This window comes from Stegostoma tigrinum, chromosome 49, assembly GCF_030684315.1.
Source record: "Stegostoma tigrinum isolate sSteTig4 chromosome 49, sSteTig4.hap1, whole genome shotgun sequence".
NCBI lineage: Eukaryota > Metazoa > Chordata > Chondrichthyes > Orectolobiformes > Stegostomatidae > Stegostoma > Stegostoma tigrinum.
The window spans coordinates 446,827-468,814 of record NC_081402.1 but is presented as its reverse complement, the minus strand read 5'-3'; the positions used below and the strand labels follow the sequence as shown (position 1 = coordinate 468,814).

The window sequence follows — 21,988 nt, the reverse complement described above, 5'->3', positions numbered from 1 at the left end:
AAGCAGCTAGACTGACACTGCTGGTTGAAGAATTTTCATTTCATGTGCAAACACGGGAGTCTAAATAGGCAAAACTATCCCTCTCGTTTTCGCCTTAACCGAAATAAAACTAGAACAGCGGCCGGACGCGAGTAATTGGCGCACGCGTTTCAATCGGAATTTGCAAAATGTCAGGTGCAGCGCTTGAACTGTGGTGTGATTACTGGACATTTATAGACCTGATTCACAACTCAGGGCAATAATCGGGTCTGAGAGATGCACTAAGTTTCTGTAACAGCTGTGGCATTGAGACACGACATCAATAGCATGCTGTCGGTTTACTTTGACGAGACGTCAGAGTGCCTATCGATTACTGCTCTGTCTGGATACTTTCGTGGCTCTGAAAAGAGCCGTTGACTTTCTCGGGGTGAATGTGCAGGGCCGGGCACGCTCCCCGCCGGGCCAGCTGGATGTCTTTGGGCATGATGGTGACTCGCTTGGCGTGGATGGCACACAGTTTGGTGTCCTCAAACAGCCCCACCAGGTAAGCCTCGCTGGCCTCCTGCAGGGCCATCACGGCCGAGCTCTGGAAGCGCAGGTCGGTCTTGAAGTCCTGAGCGATCTCCCGCACCAGGCGCTGGAACGGCAGTTTGCGGATCAGCAGCTCGGTGGATTTCTGGTAGCGGCGGATCTCCCGCAGAGCCACCGTGCCGGGCCTGTAGCGATGAGGCTTCTTCACTCCGCCCGTGGCCGGAGCGCTCTTGCGGGCCGCTTTGGTCGCCAGCTGCTTGCGGGGAGCTTTCGCTCCTTTGGATTTGCGCGCTGTCTGCTTGGTTCTGGCCATTCTCTGCAACACACACACAAGCTGCTGCTGTCAATGCTGAGCCTGCTGCTGCGCTGCCGACTCAGGGAATGGAGAGCCCGCCCTAGAGCTGGGATTGGATACAGTCCCGTCCCTCAACCCACTGAGAAACAGCCACTGAAGGACAGAAAAAGCAGTAAAATATTTGTCAGAGGCTGATTGGTTCATTTCAAATCGCCCGCCGATTTCAGCCTGACCTTAGGTAATAATAAAATGTAAAGTCCCATGCGTCTGCAACTAAGACTATATCTTGTGCTTTACAAAATTTCTTGCAGTCAGCGCGGAGAGGGTTCTGAATCATTTCCTGATGTGTCTCTAACAGGCAGGGAGAATGAACACGCCACTAAAACATCGGCACGGCTACCAGAATCAAAACTGAACAAATTCTCATTGCTGGGAGCGTCAATGAAGTACAAACACTGAAATATGTATCATTAGCGCGTGGGCCCAAAATTACGGGCAGAGTAAATTATTATTCCTGGCGTGGACAGCTGGTAATATTATTGATAGACTGGTATTTACGAGAAAGAGGATGAAAGGTTGAGGGTTGAAAAACAGATCAGCCATGGTCGAATGAGGGAACCGGCCGCTCCATTTGTGTCTGACATAACCAGCTGCAGAACAGTAACATCTCGAATGGCCGTGAAACCTCTATCTGTAGTGTGCGGATATCTTGATTATAAAACGTTACTGCAGACTGTATAATTTGAAAATCCGCGCTCTCTCTCTCTCCTGTAACGCGGGACACGAAGTTAATATATTTCCTTAAAGGGGTTGATACAAAATTTAAGAGTCGCTGCACCTTTCCTATGTATTGCCTTCTCCGTCCTCAGGTCTCCGCTCTCAATCGGAGGATTTGGGTGGCTCTGAAAAGAGCCTTTGGGTTCGCTGGAAAAGGGTCGATTTGCTCAGCCGCCGAACCCATAGAGAGTGCGGCCCTGGCGTTTCAGAGCGTACACCACATCCATGGCAGTGACCGTCTTGCGCTTGGCGTGCTCAGTGTAGGTCACCGCATCCCTGATCACATTCTCCAGGAAAACCTTCAGCACCCCGCGGGTCTCCTCGTAGATCAAGCCCGAGATGCGCTTGACCCCGCCACGGCGAGCCAGGCGCCGGATGGCTGGCTTCGTGATGCCCTGGATGTTATCACGGAGCACTTTGCGGTGCCGCTTCGCTCCGCCTTTTCCCAGGCCTTTGCCTCCTTTTCCTCTTCCCGACATCACGCTTCTTCACTGCAATCGCTGCCGAATGAGAGCCGAGCTGCCTCTCCTTCCTTTTTTATACAGCCCGCCCCGACCTGACTGAGAAAGAGCTGACAGAGTGAGAGGCGGCCCGGGCAGGAAACTTGAGTGACAGACAGAGAAATGTCCAGCTCCGCCTCCAGCTAACTCCCGCCCCCAACTGGATCTGGAACTAAACCTTTTCTCCTCAAGGGCAGTGAACACAATGATAATGGGAACTGCAGATGCTGGAGAATCCAAGATAATAAAGTGTGAAGCTGGATGAACACAGCAGGCCAAGCAGCATCTCAGGAGCACAAAAGCTGACGTTTCAGGCCTAGACCCTTTTCAAAGCAGTTGTGAAAAAATTAAACGCCCATGCCCCGCCCTTTCTTTCAGAAGACAGCATGTCAGCTTCCATTTCACAGATAGCAGGAACTGCAGATGCTGTAGAATCCGACAAAGTCAGTTTTCATTGCTCCAGCTGAATCAGACAAAATCATTTCTTGGGGACTGTGTTGTGAAGAGGGGTTTCTGCGCCTGGGTTACTCCCTCCCTGACTATGTGAAATAGAAATGGACAGGAACTGAAACTGACTTTCCCACAGCCATGATAACAAAGTGTGGGGCTGGATGAACACGGCAGGCCAAGCAGCATCTTAAGAGCACAAAAGCTGAGACCCTTCATCCAGCCATATCACTTTCCACAGCCATATCACATTCCTCAATGACTGCCTCCGACTCAGGCTCACCCATGTGGTTTCCAACTCAAGTTTCATCCCTCATGTTTTGAATCCTCCCAGGATCATAGGTACCACCACGATGTTCCACATTCCACGGACAGCTGCTGTGGCCACATCCTGAGATCCACCCTCGGTGCGATGCGACAGCACATGCATACTCTCAACCTTTCTCTCCAACAGCATCGTAACACACTGGCTCAGGGCTGCACTACTCCGCAGTTTCACTTCAACCTCCGGCTCATTTGTCGTGCTAACAAGGAACTTTTGTTTCTTTTCCTTTCAGGCAATAAGGCCCACAAGATGCACCAACTCAAAAAAAACCCATGGCTGTCTGGAAACTACCTCCCCTTCCCTTCCCTCTGACTCTATCCCCTCCGCCAAACTCCCCACCTCCCGTCGGGTATTCACCATCCCTCCTAACCTTCTGCTCTCCGGTGCTGAATGATCTGTACTCAGCAAAGGCCTCAGCTTTATCTATCTGCATTCAGTTCTGAGGAAGGGTCACTGGACCCGATTCGTTAACTCTTTTTTTTCCACTCCATAATGCTGCCAAACCTGCTGAGCTTTTCCAGTAACTTTGTTTTTGTTCATGAACTGCAACTGCACCTGAACTGATGGTCAGTGAAAATGAGAGGGGGATCCGCACACTGATTGATTGTCGAACGTGCGAGAGGATCTGGGTGTAAATGAAGCCGAGAAAGTGTGCTTTGAGTTATTCAAATGAATTAATGTCCATATCTCCACTCGGAACCGGGACAGGGATCCTTTGATCCGGGCCCAGCTCTCTCCTGAGAGATGTCAGTGTCTCTGACAGGAGCCTTTGGGTTCAGGTGGTTACATGTTGCACCGACAGGTTCATTTATTTGCTGCTTTCTTGGTCACTTTGGTTTTCAACTTGGCCTTCGCTTCAGTGAGCGTTTCCAATTGTATTTGCTCCTCCTGCTCTGACAGTGAACAGTACAAAATCAATCCCAACCAGAGATCAGCTGTTCTCCACTAAACAGAGACACACAGACCATGGAGTTTCTCAGCATGGAGGATGTAGCTAACCACTGGTCAAGGTGTCTGGGTGCCCGGGCAGACCTTCCCCGAGGGGAAGGAACAGTGACTGCCCCACTGTAATACAGGAGGGTTGTTCTCAGGGTCAGTGCTACATGTCCAATTCTGTTCACCATCACTCACATTAACCTAAACAATACCAGAGAGATTTGGGGTTGTAGTGATGGAGCTTGCTGTTAGGGTGGATGGAGGCTATATCAAGTCTGATCAGTGTGTGAGTGTAAAACTGTGTCACAGAGTCGTGCAGTAAGGCATCCTTTGACTTGGGCCTCAGCATCATTGTATCCTCCACGATCAACATCCTGGGAGCTACCATGAAGGACAAAATGAACTGGACTCACCCGATAAATGCAGTGGCTACAAAAGCAGGCCCAAGGCGATGGATACTGCAGCAAGTAACTTACCTCCTGATTTCTCAAACCTGTCCAAAATCTCCAACATTCAAGTCAGGAGTGTAAAGGTTTCCCCTCTATAGACCCCCTTGCCTGTATTAGTGCTGCTCCAACTGCTCATGGCAAGCAAGGTACTATCCATGAAAAAGCTGTTCCTGTTTAATTGGCACCACATTCACAAACATCCACTCTCTCAAATATGAAATTAGACAGCACCTTCCAAACCCACAATGACTTCCATCTTGAAAGACAGCGGCAGCAGGTTCATGGGAACTGCATGACCTGCAAGATCTTCTCCAAGCCACTCACCATCCTGACCTGGAAATATATTGGCCATTCAGTCTGTGTCAATTGGTGAAAACCCTGCAAATTCGCTTACTAATGGCAATGTGGGCCGACCTACAGCTCAGAGACTGCAATGGTTCAGGAAGGCAGTTCACTACCACCTTCTCACGGGCATTTCAGGAGGGCCAATCAATGCTCAGACCAGTTGGTGGTGCCCATATCCAGCATTTTTTTCTTTGAAAAGTCTGTATTATTCTTGCCCAGTAACAAAGACTGCCCAAATTCTCTTAAAGCACCCAGTTGTGAAACAAAGCATAGACTGGGTAATCATTTTGCAGAACATCTATGTTCTGCTTGCAAAAAAGACTTTCAACTTCCTGTTGCCTGCCACTTTAATGCACCACCCCGTTCCCAGTCCAAATCTCTGTCTCTGTCTTGCTGTAGAGTTCCATTGAAGCTCAACACAAGCTAGAAGAACAAGACCTCATCTTCCACTTGGGGACCCGGCAGCCCTCTGGACTCAATATCGAGATCAATAATTTTTGGGCCTAAACTCTACCCCTCACAAGGCCTTGTTACCACTTACCCTGCCATTATCCACCACCCACTAGTAGTTCCCATTAACTACTATTCAACCTCCCCGCATGATCATTATCAACTCTGTCCAAATGTTCTTCTCATTGTTTAGGCTCTATCATATCATTTATTCCAAACCCCATCACCATCCCCTTTTATCTGCATAGAAACTGACGTTTTCCCAGCCACGATCAATTCTGTGGAAAGGTCACTGGACCCAGAATTTTAATTTTGTTTCTTTTTCCTTCGAAGATGCTGCCACACGGAGAAACCGCTCCAGGCCATTTGGCCCAACAAGTCCTCATCGCCCCTCTGAAGAGCACCTACCCAGACCTATTCCCCGACCATTTATTTCCCACGTCTATCTCACCGAACCTAAACGTCCCTGGGCAATTTAGCATAGCCAATCCACTTAGCTTGCACACCTTTGGACTGCGGGAGGAAACAGGAGCATTCAAAATTATGCTCTAACTTTTATTCCATATGAAAACAGTAGGGGAGGTGACATGAGCAGAGCAAAACATTGGCATATAGTTCACAATTATGCGCCTAATCTGCAGCACACTTCATAGAATCATCATAGAATCCCTACAATATGGAAACAGACACTTCAGCCCAAATAAAAGTCCACACCGCCCTTTCTCAGCAACCCTGCATTTCCATTTGTCACACAACCGAGAGGAGCAATTATGCGTGAGGCCCTTCCCCCCCACCATCGCTGCCATCGAGGAGCATTTACTCAGTGAGTGGAAGAGGTTTGTTTGAAAGACACCAGCGCCCAGGGAAGCGAGGGAACAGCAGGCTCCTTCTAGCAACGCATCGAGATGTGAGTCTGGGACACAGAGGGGGCTCCGAGACTGGCATTGATTCGGGCTCAGTTCAGGGAGAACCGGGGGCTGTTGGTAAGAGGCCGAGCGGAGCAGGAACTGGTCCCGGAACTTGGAGAGAGCGGCCTGGGGGTGGGGAGACAGAGGCCTTTCTCGGGCTGTGTGTGGGCCTGGAGACCCAACGGCAAGAAGCTGCTGGGGGTCAGTCTTGTGCTTTTCTTCCTCTAAACTAACAATGTCCAGTACAAAAAATGAATCTAAATGTTTCAGGGAAGTTGTTACTCCTGAGCGTGATGAAAGCTGGGTAACTGTTAGGGGGAAGAAAGCAGTCAGTGCAGGGATCCCCTGTGGTCGTTCCCCTGAAAAACAAGTATACCGTTTTGGATACTGTTGTGGGGGACGACTTACCGGGGGCATGCTGTCGGGTGCAGGTCTCTGGCACAGTATCTGTCCCTCTTGCACAGAAGGGAAGGGGGGCGGATAGAAGAGAGTGATAGTCATTGATGGAAATTCGTTGTTCGTCTTCAGTTTCGCGCTGTTTTTGGACATAGTGCCGTGAACAGTGGAAACACAGACTAGAGGCATGTTATAACCCTGAAAAGGCCAGGTAATTGAGTCACCAGGTTAAATTTCTCACCTGAAACCTTCAAAATAGCGCCCTTTGTTCTTCCTTTTAAGTTGGTGCGTTGGGAGCTGGATATTGAACTGTGTGTGCATGCCTGTTTCTTCGGTTAGCCCCATGTATGAAAGTACAGTTGTTGCTCAGTTTCTGGACCTCACTCAGTTGGTTTTGAATTATTTCAGAATAAAAGTGCAATTAGAATCCCCAGACAAGGAACAGCTCTGGAGAACAGGGAATAAGACCTTTGGTTCTGTTCAAATTGCTAGTTTTCTTCTCTTAAGAACAAACACACGTCCCAATGATTATGAACTTAATGTTATGTTGATTAGTTCAATACGGCCAGACTTTGTGTATGTTGACTTCCTCCAGGCAAATACTTGAAGGACCAGGATGATGTTGTATTTCCTCGGTGCAAAGCCAAGTCTGACCAGTTACTTCTAATAATCAGCAGGTATGCAGCCCACTGACGTTGACACAAGTTTTGAAGATGGATAGACTGATTGGTCATCCGAAATAGACACACAGGAACAGCCTTAAATCTGCATTGAATAAGGGCATTTTCCAACTTACAATCAAGACAAACAAATAGATCATGCTGTAACATAGTTTCAACAGTCATATCTCAGTGAGATGTTCAGAACAGAAATGGGAAGAACCTGTGCACCAAGAGTTACTGAAATAGATGAAACATGTTTATATGAACTTTATCAGTGACTGAGAAGGACAGAATTAGTCCTTCGAATAATTCTCTCTCACACACTCTCACTGACTGAAGGTGTATGTTACAATGTGGAACAACCAAATCGTTCTGTGTTCACTGCAAATCATAGAAAATAATAGACTCAAAATGATCGCTGCTAACCCCCTCAAGTTATAGAACTCTATAGCACAAGAGAAAGGCCTGTCAGCCCATTGGGTCTGCACCATTTTTATTTTAGAAAGTGAACATCACTAATCCCAATCAGCCAGCATTCTGTTTCCATGAATGTATTGAGGGTGAAGAGGAACTGCTATCCTCACCCTTATCATTTCTTCACCTTACAGGAGTTAATATTTCTTTTTTTTCATTCTTCAGTCCGGCAAGAAACATTGTGTATCTCTTTCAATTTTTTTTCAATTTTCTACAAAGGGCTTGATGTTCGTCTCGACCTTCCCTCCAGCACAATCATGTTTGTCCTCATGGTAGGGACAAATGTCAATGTGAAATTAATCCCTCAATCATACAGGGTCAGTGGATATCTACTGTATCTGAGATGGTTGCAGACATCACAAAGCTAGCACTGCAGCTGTTCAAAGGCTGAGAACTGGAGAACTAAAGTCACATTTGCACTAACAGACACTGGCAGTGAGTGGAAGAAGTTCACAATTCCAACAATTACTGGAAACTAGTATGCAGAATAGAACGTCCCAGTGCAAGCACAGTGGGCTGAATGGTCTGCTTCCGCACTGCACCTCCTCTTGATTCTGATCCTGGTGATGAAGTAAATGACATTCTGTTGTATAGAGTATTTAGTATAAAAATATAATCTAGAAATAGACAGACAGGTGCAGAACAAAACTTTTAATGAAAGAGCACGAACAATGTCCAATACAAATATGAATCAAAATGTCTCCATTGATACTACGGAAACCTGAAAAAACGAATCCTGTGCTGAGACAGAGAATCAGCATCTGATACGGTATATAAAACCCTCATTCAGCATGCAAACTGTTGATTCTGAATGGTTCTCAGACGAAATCAGTCCCACTTCTATGACCCCTCCTCGATCCTGCCAACTGATAGTGAACTCAGAAGTGTCGAAATGCCGAAGTTATTACGACCCAGACTCAACACCCTATTGCTATATCAGCATAGTCACAGAGAATATTACTGGCTGCAAGAGAATCAAGGCACATTGATACACAACAGTAGAAACTGACAGATACGGATTGATACCTACATTGACTCATTCACCTTCTAGAAACACACAAAAGAAAATTGATGATGATAACACATATTCACATGGCAGAAACTTATAGGTACAGATTTATCATGACACTCTCACATTCAAATAACAAAAACTAACAGGCATAGACTGATAATTTGACTTGGCCATTCACACAGCAGAAACTGACTGGGAGAATTGGGGAAATGCACTCTCTCATTTATGTTGCAGATACTGACAGGAAGAATTATGTTATTACATGCAAATTCACAGAATAAAAACTGACTGGAACACATTGATAAATATATTTGCCTATTCAAAGCCAGAAACTCACAGATGGAAATTGGTGGATAAAATCACACATTCCAAGAGCAGAATGATTGTTTGTAACAGTCTTGATTTCAAATAACTGATGGGGACAATTTGGTAACTTCACTCACCGATGCGCAGAGCAGAAACTGACAGGCATAGACCAATAACTACGCTAATCTCCTGCCGTAGGTAGTGATTGACAGTGACATGCACGTATTCACATCGCAGAAACTGACAGGTATTCACTGATAACTAAACTCATATATTGACATAACAGAAACTGGAAGCGATTGACTGAGAATTACACAAACATATTCACCAAGCAGAGGCTGAAAGTGTACTGATTGATAATGACACAAATATATTCACACAGCAGTCTGAGAGGGATGGACTGATTGTTAAACTCACGTATTGACAGAGCAGAAACTGACAGGCAGAAATCGACAGTGAAACTCTCATTCTTTTAGCTGAAACTGACAGGTGCAGATGTATAACTAAATCCTCACATTCACACATTCACAAACCAGAAACTGACAGGTGCAGAATAATAATGACATTGACATATGCACATAGCAGAAACTGACATGGACAGAATAAAAATATCACGCCCAGGCTCATTTGGCATAAACTGACCAGTGCGTTTGAACAACTAAATTCATTTTCACAGAACAGAGTTTGCCAATTAAATATTGATAACTATACTCCCATAATGACAGAGCAGAAACTGATAGGCATAGATTGATAACTGAACTCCTATTCAAAGAGCAGAACCTGACAGGTACAGATCCATAACTACACTCCCATATTAACATATCAATTGCTAGCTGTTAGTTCCAGCTAACAACATTTGCATATTGACAAAGAAGTAACTGACAGAAAAGTAATTGATAACTGTATTTACATCTTCCCAGACCTGAAACTGACAGGTACAGAGTGGTAAATACACTCGTGCAGTCACATATCAGACTGACAGGGACAAATTTAAAACTATATTTCACAGAGCACAAGGACAAGAATAGATTGATCTCAGCACTCATGCATTCACAGAGCAGGACCTAACAGGTACAGGATTGATAATTAGACTCATGTTGTGAAGTAGCAGATGCTTTCAACTAGAGATTATTTATTACACTCTCACATGCACAGTACACAAACTGACAGATAACTGAAAACTGCACTCAAACTTCACATGGCAGAAACTAATCTAAACAGATAGATAAATAAGCTCATATTCATATCGCAGAAATAGGCAGTAACTAATTACTTCTGTGTGAATATGTAAACATATTTATCAGTCAGTCTCTGTCAGTTTCTACAATGTAGGTATATCAGTTTAGTTATCAGTCTGTACTTGTCAGTTTATGTGATGTGAATGTGTGAGGGAAGTGCATTGGATGGCATCTGTATGGATTTTAGTAAGATATTTGACAAGGTGCCACATGGTACACTGGTCCAAAAAATAAAAGCCTCTGGAATACAGGGCAATGTGTTGAATTGCGTCCAAAGATGGCTCAGTAACAGGAAACAAAATGTAATGGTTGATTGCTGCCTTTGTGAATAGAAAGCTGTTGCAAGTGGTGCTCAGCATGGCTCAGTGTTGGGACCCCTGCTGTTTGTTTTCTGCGTTGATGATTTGGACTTGAATGTGGCGGGCTTATTTGAGAAATTCGCAGACAACACAAACTTGGCCATGTAGTGGGTACTGTAGAGGATAATTGTAAGATGCAAAATGGTATAGATTAGTGGAGTCGGCAGGAAAGTGGCAGATGGAGTTCAGCTCTGATAAGTGTGAGATAATGCACCCTGGAAGCTCAAACAGTAAATGGGAATCGAAAACTATTGACAATATATTGAGAGGGGTAGATGAAGTGAGAGACCTTGGCATGCAGGTGCACAGGTCCCTAAAGATAGCAGTACGGGCATTTCAAATTGTAAACAAGGCATGTAGAATGTTCCCCTTCATTGACAGTGGTATGGAATACAAACGTAGGGATATAACTGTGAAACTGTATACGGAACTGGTGAGGCTGCAGCCGGACTATTGTGTGCAGTTCTGGTCACCACATTACAGGAAGGATGTAATTGCTGTGGAGAGGAGATTTACCAGAATGTTGGCAGAGCTGGAGACTGTATCTACAAGGAGAGATTGTAGAGGTTGGGGTTATATTGCTTGGAGTAGAGGAGGCTGAGGGGTGCCAAAGCCTGACGTCGAGAGAATTGTTAATATACGCTCTCACTCCGCTCACGCCCTCCCCTCTCTCTGTCAGTCAAATACATATACTGTTCCAACATATAATAGCCATGCAGTACCAAACACGTTGAAAGCAACAGCAACTGTCACATTTTGGAATGATTTCTACTCAAAAAACCATTGTCAGAGAAGCCTGCAGTCCTTCACATTATTGAGTCTGCACCGAGAATTCTCATCCCATCCATTCAACATTTCATTCACATAAATGTATGATAGCAGCAGAGGAGCTGCCAACCCCACCTTTATCACAACATCATTCTTCTTTTCTTCACCTTTCAGGAATAGAATTTGCTTTGTCTTTTTCAGTCCAGCAAGAACCTCTAGCACCTCTTGCAAAATTAATCTCAATTTTCTACAAAGAGCCTGGCACTCCTCCTGGCCCTCCCGAGGATGTATTACAGAGAAATAGCAAGATGTCTGAATACAGTTTTCACAAAAATCAATTTAATCAAGTAGTTACCCTTCAAAGCAGTGCACAAAATAAAAATAGACAAAATTGGTAGGTTTGTGAAACACTCATTTTGTTTCAAAGCAGAGTTGAACAGTGTTGATTGTTGAATAAATTGAATTTCACAGTTTAAATCTGCTGCACTGCATGACAGAAAATAAAATTCCTTTTCCACTTCCTTAACATAGAACAACACAAGAGCACCGCTAATTGCTTCCACCATCACGGCACAGAGCAGGGTAATGTCCTGTCTCCATCAGGGAATAAATTACCCATTTCGCTTTTCTGTACAAGCGACACTGTAGTCAGTCAGCTGCAGTGCAGATGAATTGTTCACTGCCATTCACTTTCACAGTTTACACTGATCGCTACTTTAACATTATTCAGAAAAGCATATCACTACACACTGAAAAAGAAACTGATGTTATTCTGACAGTCAACACTTTATATCATTACTCCCTGTTCAACTCTGTGCTATACAAGTTACAACGGTCTGTTGTGTTTCGAGTCTTGAATCTGAGGAACAGCACAGAATCCCTTCTGTAGCAGTGTGTTGCCTTTCACTTGCACATGATTCCCACAGGCACCAACAATTAAAGAACTTCGAAGGTTTCCGTTTCACTGCAGGAGACGGGAACTGAGATACAGACTGGCAGCACGAGGGAAAACTCTCTCTCACACACAGCCAGTGGATGCTAAAAGGAAAAGAATGAAGTATGGCCTCACAGTAATTTCCAGATATGAACTGACTCTCAAAATCTCTGATTACACCTGAAGATGTTGGACTATTACAGTGCCCAGTAGTGACAGACAGATTCTACTGCACACTCCACCTCACGCACAGTGTAAAAACAAATGGAGACTGAAATGCAATGCAGTTAAGTACAAGTGAAAAGAGTTTATTTACAGAGTTTACTACTCCGACAGAAACCACAACTGAACATACGAGAATGAGATCCAAATACTCTCCCTGAGACTGTGGGAAACATATCAAAACTGCCGTTACGAAAAGTCAGATACCCACAGAACTAATGTCATATTGGCCTTTACAAATAGACACTGACAATGAGTAGATGAAGTTCACATTCCTAACAATTACTGTGGAACTGATGCATTAAAAAATCCCAGTACAGAGACAGTGGGCTGAATGGTCTGCCTCTATGCTGTACCATATCTGTGTTACTGATTTTGGTGAGAAACAAACAGTTTAATCAGTGGTACCACAGATCTCAGACTGCCTGACCAAATCGGAAATATGTGACCATTCATCAGAATGGTTCTCAGAATAAAGCAGTTCCCCTCCTGTTATCACCCCATGTCCTCAACTTCTCCACCCCCTCACCTACCACACGGACTGACACTCAACTCCTAAATCACACAATGCAGAAGAGATTAAGACCCAGCCTTTTCGTACAGTCACAGAGAATATTACTGGCCTTCAGAGACTTAGCCAATTTGATACATGAGGAGAAACTCACACGTACAGATTGATAACTACACCCACTTGTTCATATTGCAGAAACACACAAGTTATGACAACACATTGACTACAATGTAAAGGTGTGACTGTAGTTATCAGTCTCTGTTGGTTCCTGCTAATGTCAGTCATGCATTCACGTTGCAGGAACTGTCAGGGAGAGATGAATAACTACACCCTCATTCTCAAAGCTAAAATGGACATACACAATGATAACTACACTCCCAGTTTCACAGAGCAGAAACTGACAAGTATAGTCTGTTAACTAGACTCTCCTATTGACAGAGCAGAATCTCACAGGTACATGTTGGGAACAGCACTCTCACATTCACCGAGCAGGAACTGACAGGTGTACTTCGATAAGTACATTTACACACTGACAAGGCAGAAACAGAGAGGCATAGACTGGGAACTCATATTCACACAACAGAAACTGACAGATACAGATTAGTATTGTCATTCTCAATTCTCAGAGCAGAAACTACAGGTACAGGCTGGTAAATACAGTCATACATTTACATAAGAGAAACTGACAGGTGTATGTAGATAAATATATTGATTATAGAAATGGTTTGGAGTTGGGTATTGAGGATAAAATCTCTAAATGTACAGATGATACTAAGCCAGGGAGAAGAGTGAATTGTGAGGATGATACTGAGTGACTTCACAGGGACATTGGCAAATTGGCCAAATGAGCAGAAACCTGCCAGATAAATTTCAATGCAGAAAAATATGAGCTTATGCATTTTGCAAAGAAAAATATAAAGAAACAATACAAGCTCAATGGTACAGCTTTAAAGGGAATATTGGAACAGAGAGATCTTTCGGGTTCATGTGCATCATTCTCTGAAGGTGGCCAGGCAATTTGAAACAGTTGTGAAGCAGTTTCAAAGGATCTTTGAGTTTAAAAATAGAGGCATTGAGTCTCAAAGCAAGGAAGTAATACTACATCTCTACAAATTATTGTTGAGACCACATTGCTCAGACTATGTTTGTGTTCAGCTCTGGGCACCTTATTTAAGGAAGAACCCTCTGGAGATGGTTTAAAGTAGATTAGTAGAATGACAGCAGGAATGAAGGATTTTACATTCGAAGAAAGATTAATGAAACCAGGCTTATTCTCCCTGGAGCAGAGGGGACACAAATGGGGGTGTTCACAGTTATGAAGAATTTTGAGAGGGTAAAGTAGAATACTCTGTTTTCCACTATGTCAGTAACCAGGGGTCAGAATTTCAAGATTGTTACCAAGAGAGCTAGGAGTGAGATGAGGAGAAACATGTTTACTCGGACCATTGTTCGGACTTGGAATGCGCTGCCTGGGAGAGTGGTGGAGGTGGATTCCATATGAGGTATGAGGAGAGAGCTGGATATATGTTTGAAAATGATGAAGTAGAGGGTAATGTGGATTGAGCTGGAGAATAATCACACCTCCAATAATAGCTCACCACAATTAAAAAATAAATGCAGAGTAGATTCAATTCATTGGCTCATCTGCCCTGACCCACTGACCAGGAGATCAAATGGATACTCAAGTTAGGAATGGACAACACTAAATCTCAAACCCCTGCCATCAAGGGTCAGGTCATGCTACAGCAGGAGAAATTGGCTCACTCAGAGTTATGTGAGAGACAGTTATTCAGATGGTTTCTCAAGGCAAATTCATGTTTAGAATTGATGTCTGGCTGAATGAATGGAAACAAAGTTGAGCCATTTGTCAGCTGCAGAAACTTGACACTCCTCTGTCCTCTCTTCCTTCTCCCCCTTATTTGCTGGAAGGAACAATTGCTATCCATCAATTTGTGAAGCTTTGAAGGGATTCTTCTGTGCTGTCTCACAATGTCCATGGAAGGTTGGCGTAAACGTTTCCTTCTCCATCTTGACCTGGTTCTTCATCCCCTCGCATATCTGTGTGCCTCGGGGTGGCGTATGTGATGCAGGATGGTTGCTGGTCTGCTTAGTCAGCCTGAAAATAGGACAATACAGAAAGATAGTAAATGAGGAGCAGGAGCAAACTTGATGGCCTCATGGACAGTGAGGATGGTTATCTCAGAGTACAACGGGAACTTCATCAACTGGGCCGACGGGCTGAGGACTGGCAGGCGGAGTTTAATTTAGATAAATATAGAGGTGTTGTATTTTTGCTGAGGCAATCCAGGGCAGGGTAATGGTCGGGCCCTGGGGAGCATTGTCAAACAGAGGGATCGAGGGGTGCAGGCACATAGTTCCATAAAGTGGGGTCACAGGTGGACAGCAAGTTTGGCACACTTCCCTTCATCAGTTCCAACACTGAGTACAGGAGTTGGGATGTTATGATGTGGCTGCACAAGATATTTCATCCCGAAGAACTCCATGCAACTACTTGAACAACACTCACTGCTCTGGCCCCGGCCACTTTCTGTGACAAAGAATCCCTCTGGGTGAAGACATTTGTCCCCGTCTCAGTCCTTCCCTGTCTCCTTTAGCCTGTGACTTCCTGATTCTGGACTCGCGCACCCTCAGCCCCTACTCGGGCGGCCAGCAATATCTGTGTTTACCCCTGTTTTGTCCGTTAAAACTTCATAGATTTCTATGAGATCACCCCGCATTCTTCTAAACTCCAGTGAATATAATCCTAATCGATCCAGTCTCTCCTTATCCATCAGTCCTGCCATCCCAGGAATCAGTCTGGGAAACCTCTGCTGCACTCCTTCCATAGCCAGGACACCCTTGCTCAGAGAAGGAGGTCCCAAACTGCACACACAATACTGCAGGATGTGGTCTCTCCCTGTACAGTTGCAGCAAGACAGCCCTGCTCCTGGACTCAAACCCTCTCGCTGTGAAGGCCACCATCCTGTTTGCCTTCTTCAGTGTCTGCGGCTGCTGCAATGCTCACTGTCAGTGACTGGTGTACGAGGTACTCCCAGGTCTTATTGCACCCCCACATCCCTATCTGTCACCTTTTGGATAACAATTTGTTTTCCTGGTTTTGCTCCCAAAACGGGTAACCTCACGCTGATCCATATTAAACTGGGTGAACCGTTTCAGTGTCAAGTCTACGAGCTGGAAATTCAGAGGGTGCAGGTGGTGAGCATATGGGCACAGAGAAGGCAGACAGTGAGCGTGGGGGACAGAGGGTCTTGGGCGTGAGAATAACAAACTTTATCTGGAAAACAGTGAGAGTGTGCAGGATGAGCTGTGAACATGATGGTTTATTACACAGACCAATTCCTCTGAGAAAAGCACACAATTGGAACAAGCCTAAAACTGACGATGACTAATGTTATTTCTCTGTACTCTGAACAGAATGTGACCAGCTCTGCCAAGGTGGCAAGTGGATGACAGTCTCAAAATGTCCTTGAATGGATTGACTTGCTTGGCCTGAAGGCAATGAAGAGTTCACAAAAGGGTAGGAGTCATGTACAGAGCAGACCCGGTAAGAACATCAAATTTCACTCTCATAAGGGCCATCAGAGACAGGTATGGGAGTTGGCCAAATGGCCCCCCGATCCTGCTCCACCATTCAATAGGACTGTGGTTGATACACCATTCTTCATGTCCAATTTCCTGCCCTTTCCTTTGATTCCCAGCTCATGAAGAAACTGTCAATCCCAGCCTTAAATCTGCCTTCCCGCTGCTGCCACACATACACATGTTCTCTGTGGCAAGAAGTTCCAAAGGTTCTTATCTCCCTTAGAGAAGAAATACCTTCTCATGTCAGTCTTCATGAGTGAACCAGATGGTTCTTTGTTCCTGACAATGGTCATCATTCGAGTCTCAACTCCAGATCTGATTTGTTTAAAGTTGAATTCACAATCCATCACCTGCCACAGCAAGGTTCAAATTCAAGTCCTCGGAGTATACCCTGGACGTCTGACAGAACGAGATATTACCTCCCCATTAGTTTAGAAATTGAAAGTGAATCTTATCAAAGTGGAGTGCTCAGATCAGAATAAATTGCCCCGCACTATTGAGCTAAACATTGACAGTCGTGGATTCCCTACAGTGTAGAATTAGGCCATTGGCCCATCAAGTCTGTACCTACGCTCCGAGGAACATCCCGCCCAGACCCGCACTGCTACCGTGTCCCTGTAACCATGCATTTCCCATGATTAATCTCCCCAATCTACCACCCCTGGACACTATGAGCAATTTAGCATGACCAATCCACCTAACCTGCACACCTTTAGACAATGGGAGAAGACTGGAGCCCCCGGTGGAAACCACACAGACAATATGAGGCAGCAGTGCTAACCACTGAGCCATTGTGTTGCCCAGTGTTTTCCCCATGTAGGGCTTGGTTAGCTCAGTTGACTGTCTGGTTGTGCTGAAAGCGTGTGGGTCAGTTTCTGCACTGGTTGAGATTGCTGTGAATGATCGTTCCCCTATGCCTTAGATGTGGTGACCCTCAGGTTAAACAGTAAAACAATTGTTGTTGCTCTTCTCTCTCTCTCTCTCTCTCTGTCTCATGAGACAACAGTGACTCTCTTAACCGCCGACTAAAATTGTAACTTTGATTAAAATTTAACTGCCAGCTTTTTCACTGCAAAATAACTTCGGTGTTTCCCTCCTGATGCAACATCACAGTGAGCTGTGAATAAAAGAAAAGACACTAATGACAGAATGTATCTAAATGCACGGGGAGAGGGTGTAGAGGCAGATTTACCAGGATGTTGCCTTAGACGCTGGAGTGTGTCACTGATGGAGAGAGATTGGACAGACTGGGGTTCTTTATCCTTAGAGCAGAGGAAATTGAGACGCTGGACATGATTGAGATGTATCAAATGATGAGGGACCATAGATGGGGTAAGCAGGAAGAAACTTTTCCTCCTTGAAAGAGGGACCAGTGAGGGAAAACGTTTTCACCCAGAGGCTGGTGGGGAATCTGGAACTCACTACCTGTGAAGATGGGAGAGGCAGAAACCCACATCACATTGAAGAAGGATTTTGATGTGCAGCTGGGATGCCAAGGCAATGGGCTAAGTGCTGGGGAAATGGAATTAGAGAATAGTGAGGTGGTTGTTTTTGACTAGCACAGACTCAGTGGGCTTTTTTTTGTGCTGGTGACCTCTCCGCCACTGTGGCTAGCTCACTTTGAGATGTGTGTTCTACATCCAGTATACTATTCAGATACAAAGTGATTTTGTCCAATTCATTTTCTGAGTTAAGGGGTTTGTCTTATGAAGAGAGATTGAGCAGTTTTGGCTGATAATCTCTGGAGTTTAGAAGAATGAGAGGAGACCTCGCTGAGGGATGTAAGACGGAAAGGAGAAGGAAAGAGAATGTTTGCTCATGTGGGACAATCTGGAACAAGAGGTCACCATTTCAGGAGAAGTGGGTGGGACAGATTGAAAACAGAGATAAGGAGGAATGGCTTCTCTCCAAGGGAGAGAGGGATGTGAATCTGGGGGATTTGCTGTGCTGTGGGTACTACTGCTGTCCCTGAGTGTGTGGGGAATGTTGGGACACTGAATAAATTGGAAGAGGAGACACACAGATTTGTAATTAATGATGGCTGAATGGAAGTGGGGGCAGGAAACTGGAGCTGAGGCCAAGATGGGTCAGCCTCGCTGTATTGAAAGGGGCCGCCAGCACCCAAGAGGCTGAATGGTCTTCTCCTGCTTCTAGCCCATAAGTTGTATTGGTCATTCAGTTGCCTGCGCACATTTTAGTTTGGGTGGTACATACAGTAGGGACAGAAAGCTCTTATTCTGAGGTGCTAAAGTGTGTAATCCATTACAGGTCACTCAGTAAGAGTGAATCTAAGAACCATATGATAACGGAGCAGAATTCGGCCATTTGGCCCATCAAATCCGCTCCGCCATCTGATTGTGGCTGATATGTTTCTAAATCATATTTTCCTGCCTTCTCCCCCTGATCCTTGATCCCCTTACCATTCAAGAACCTATCTATCACTGTCTTAATCACTCAATGACTTGGCCTCCACAACCCTCTGTGGCAATGAGTTCCACAGATTCATCACACTCTGGCTGAGGAAATTCCTGCTCATCTCAGTTCGAAAGGGTCACCCCTTCACTCTGAGGCTGTGCCCCTCATGTTCTAGTGTCTATCCAGGCATCTCAATATTCTGTAAGTTTCAATCAGATTACCCCTCTTCCTTCTAGACTCCATTGAGTACAGACACACAGTCCTCAACCACTCCTCATCAGACATGACCTTCATCTCTGGGATCTTGTAAATCTCCTCTGGACCTCCCTACAAGGCCAGCACATCCTTCCTGAGATACAGGGGCCAAGTCTGCTCACAATATTCCAAATACGGTCTGACCAGAGCCTTATACATCTTGAGCAGTCAATCTCTGCTGTTGTATTCTAGCCCTCTTGAAATGAATTCTAATGTCACATTAACTGCCAAATGAACTTGCATATTAACTTTAAGAGAACCCTGAACTAGGACTCCCAAGTCTGTTTGTGCTTTAGATTTCCGAAGCCTTACCCATTTGGAAAACAGTCAATGCCTCTATTCCTACCCAAGTGCATAACCTCACACTTTTCCCCCCATTGTATTCCACTTGTGATTTCTTTGCCCACTCTCTGAGCTTTTCCAAGCCCTTCTGCAGCCTCTCTGCTTCCTCACCATTACCTGTCCCTCTACCTAACTTTCTGTCATCAAAGAAATAGGAGATGACAAAGCTCGCCATGCGAACGATGATGGACCCAGAGTGAATGGCCCCAGTGACCAAGGCCAAAAGGAGCCACTCTCAGACATTAAGTTGTTGTATTAGGGTAGTAAGCAGTGCCCAAACTTTCGGCGCCCCCTCAAAACAAGATGAACAATATCGCAGGCCAAGCAGCATCTCAGGAGCACAAAAGCTGACGTATCGGGCCTAGACCCTTCATCAGAGCTCTCTGATGAAGGGTCTAGGCCCGATACGTCAGCTTTTGTGCTCCTGAGATGCTGCTTGGCCTGCTGTGTTCATCCAGCCTCACATTTTATTATCTTGGAATTCTCCAGCATCTGCAGTTCCCATTATCTCTGAACAATATCACAGTTAGCCATCAGTGTCTGTTTCCCTCTTCCAATTCTCATTACCCTGTTGTCAAATTAATGGACATTGATGGAATTTGACAATGATTTTGGTGATTTGCAAACACTATTGTGATTAATAAATTTTAGATAAATTCAAATCACATAAAAAGATTCGAGTGGCTTGGGCAGGTCTTTGTTCCAGGCTTTAAGCAAGAGGAAACCAGTGATATTAAAAGTGGCTGGGTTTTCTGAGGGTCGTGATGAACCAGAGAAAATCTCCACTTCCCCTGAGCCAGAAATGTCATAAAAATAAACATAATGTATCCTTTACCAGTGTTTCTTGTCTTTGGGATCGTGATGACCGAGCACACCAAACCACCATCCATCTTGGTATCATCTATAATCAGAAACAATAAGCAAAGAGAATTGAAGGGTTAGAGAACAGAATGTTAAAATGACAGCAAAGGCCGCCTCCAGATTAAAGACGGAGAGATAATTAAGGTCAGAGAGCCAACCCGGCAGGAATATAAACCGAAGCTGTTGGCAATGTACAGACATTTCTCACAGCAGGTCACAGAAAGGTGACTCAACAACACTGAGTCTGGGAAATTGACAATGGAAATAATGAGATATCCAATGAATTCCATGGATATTTTGCATAAACATTCAGTACAAAGTGCGCACCTACCATCCCAGAACAAGGTAACAATACGGAAATGGAAGGGACAGGCCTGGGAAGTTTCAGTAATTTTATTCAATCATCTGGCATGGGCATCACCCACATTTATCACCCAGTCTGTCCACAACTGCCCCCTTGAGAAGGTGGTGGTGAGTTGCCGCCTTGAACCACTGCAGCCCACCTGCTGTTGGTAGACTCTCAAAGCCCTTCGGGAGGTAATGCCAGAATTTTGACCGAGTAACATTGAAGCAGTGGCTGATATATTTCCAAATCGGGATGGTGAGTGGCTCAGAGGGGAACTTGCAGGGGGCGATATTCCCCATATATCTGCTGCGCTTCTAGACGGATATGGTTATGGGTCCGGAAGGTGGTGGCTGCAGGGTCTTTGGTGAATTCCCGTGGTGCACCTTGTTGGATGCACACACTGCTGCTACTGAGCGTCAGTGGTGGAGGGAGTGGTGGCTTGTGGATGTGGTGTCAATAAGCAGGGGCTGGCTGCTTTGTCCTTGGATGGTGTCAAGCTTCTCACGTATTGTTGGAGCTGCACCCATTCCAGGCAAGTCGGGAGTATTCCTTCACACTCCTCACTTGTGACTGAGATACTTGAAATGACTCAATCAGGGCAACTTCTAACCATATCACCTCCAAAGGAATGAAATCATGAAATATCAAGGTGTAGAGCTGGATGAACACAGGAGGCCATGCAGCATCAGAGGAGCAGTAAAGCTGATGCTTCGGGCCTGGACCCTTCTTCAAAACCTTCTTCTGAACAAGGGTCTGGGCCTGAAACGTCAGCTTTCCTGCTCCTTTGATGCTGCTTGGCCTGCTGTGTTCATCCAGTTCCTACACCTTATTATCTCAGATTCTCCAGCATCCGAAATTCCTATGATCTCATGAAATATCAATTCTGTTTTGCCTTCCTGTGGTCGACACCTGTGTGTCCCCTACAATTTACAAGTTGAGCCAAACCCATCTCAAGCAACCTCCCTCAGACAAACGGAAAGCCTTTGTTTTTCCGCTGTTTAATAATATTTCTCTGACTTTGCTCCACTGCTCTAGAATATTGAGGTTTGTGAACAAAATGAATGTTTACCATCGTGCGTCCCTGTGTTTGTTACAGAACTGTACACGGCTCCAGCACAGCTTGTCACGAAAGGGTCAAAAGAAAAGACAGAGAATTGTCATCAGCAGCAAACAGTCAGTCCCCAGGTGGCAAATAATATCTGTCCTTGATGAGTTTCTCCAACAATTTTCGTGTTTCTTTTTAAATCTGATATTCATTGACTGAAGAAAGCTAATGGAATGCTGGCCTTTATATCCAGAGGATTGGAGGACAAGGACACAGAGTTATGCTGCACTCGTACAA

The 21,988-nt window shown here is 45.0% G+C and overlaps 2 protein-coding genes and 2 long non-coding RNA genes across 5 annotated transcripts in view; 1 reads left to right on the top strand and 3 right to left on the bottom strand.

Annotated features, from left to right (window-relative positions):
* Positions 1 to 287: 287 nt before the first annotated feature.
* LOC132207479 (histone H3-like) lies at positions 288 to 823 on the bottom strand. The gene has a single exon (XM_059643132.1). The coding sequence runs from the start codon at positions 821 to 823 to the stop codon at positions 350 to 352; it is 474 nt and encodes a 157-aa protein (XP_059499115.1). The 3' UTR covers positions 288 to 349.
* Positions 824 to 1,560: 737 nt separating this feature from the next.
* Positions 1,561 to 2,068, bottom strand: LOC132207482 (histone H4). The gene has a single exon (XM_059643135.1). It carries the CDS (start codon positions 2,059 to 2,061, stop codon positions 1,750 to 1,752), a length of 312 nt encoding a protein of 103 aa, XP_059499118.1. The 5' UTR covers positions 2,062 to 2,068; the 3' UTR covers positions 1,561 to 1,749.
* Positions 2,069 to 5,831: 3,763 nt separating this feature from the next.
* LOC132207485 (uncharacterized) overlaps positions 5,832 to 21,988 on the top strand; it is a 52,714-nt gene continuing 36,557 nt past the window's right edge. For both annotated transcript variants that reach the window (XR_009443494.1, XR_009443493.1), the window contains exons 1-3: positions 5,832 to 5,941; positions 6,934 to 7,015; positions 16,260 to 16,389. This is a non-coding gene — a long non-coding RNA (uncharacterized LOC132207485). The remainder of the gene's footprint in view (positions 5,942 to 6,933; positions 7,016 to 16,259; positions 16,390 to 21,988) is intronic.
* On the bottom strand, positions 12,437 to 21,977 carry LOC132207487 (uncharacterized). The gene is made up of 3 exons (XR_009443496.1): positions 21,716 to 21,977; positions 20,275 to 20,340; positions 12,437 to 14,940 (listed from the first exon to the last, which is right to left on the bottom strand). It is a non-coding gene; the product is annotated as an uncharacterized LOC132207487 (long non-coding RNA).

Excerpts from the sequence above, each read along its gene's own strand:
- LOC132207479 (XM_059643132.1), bottom strand. The coding sequence starts at position 823 with ATGGCCAGAACCAAGCAGACAGCGCGCAAATCCAAAGGAGCGAAAGCT.
- LOC132207482 (XM_059643135.1), bottom strand. The coding sequence starts at position 2,061 with ATGTCGGGAAGAGGAAAAGGAGGCAAAGGCCTGGGAAAAGGCGGAGCG.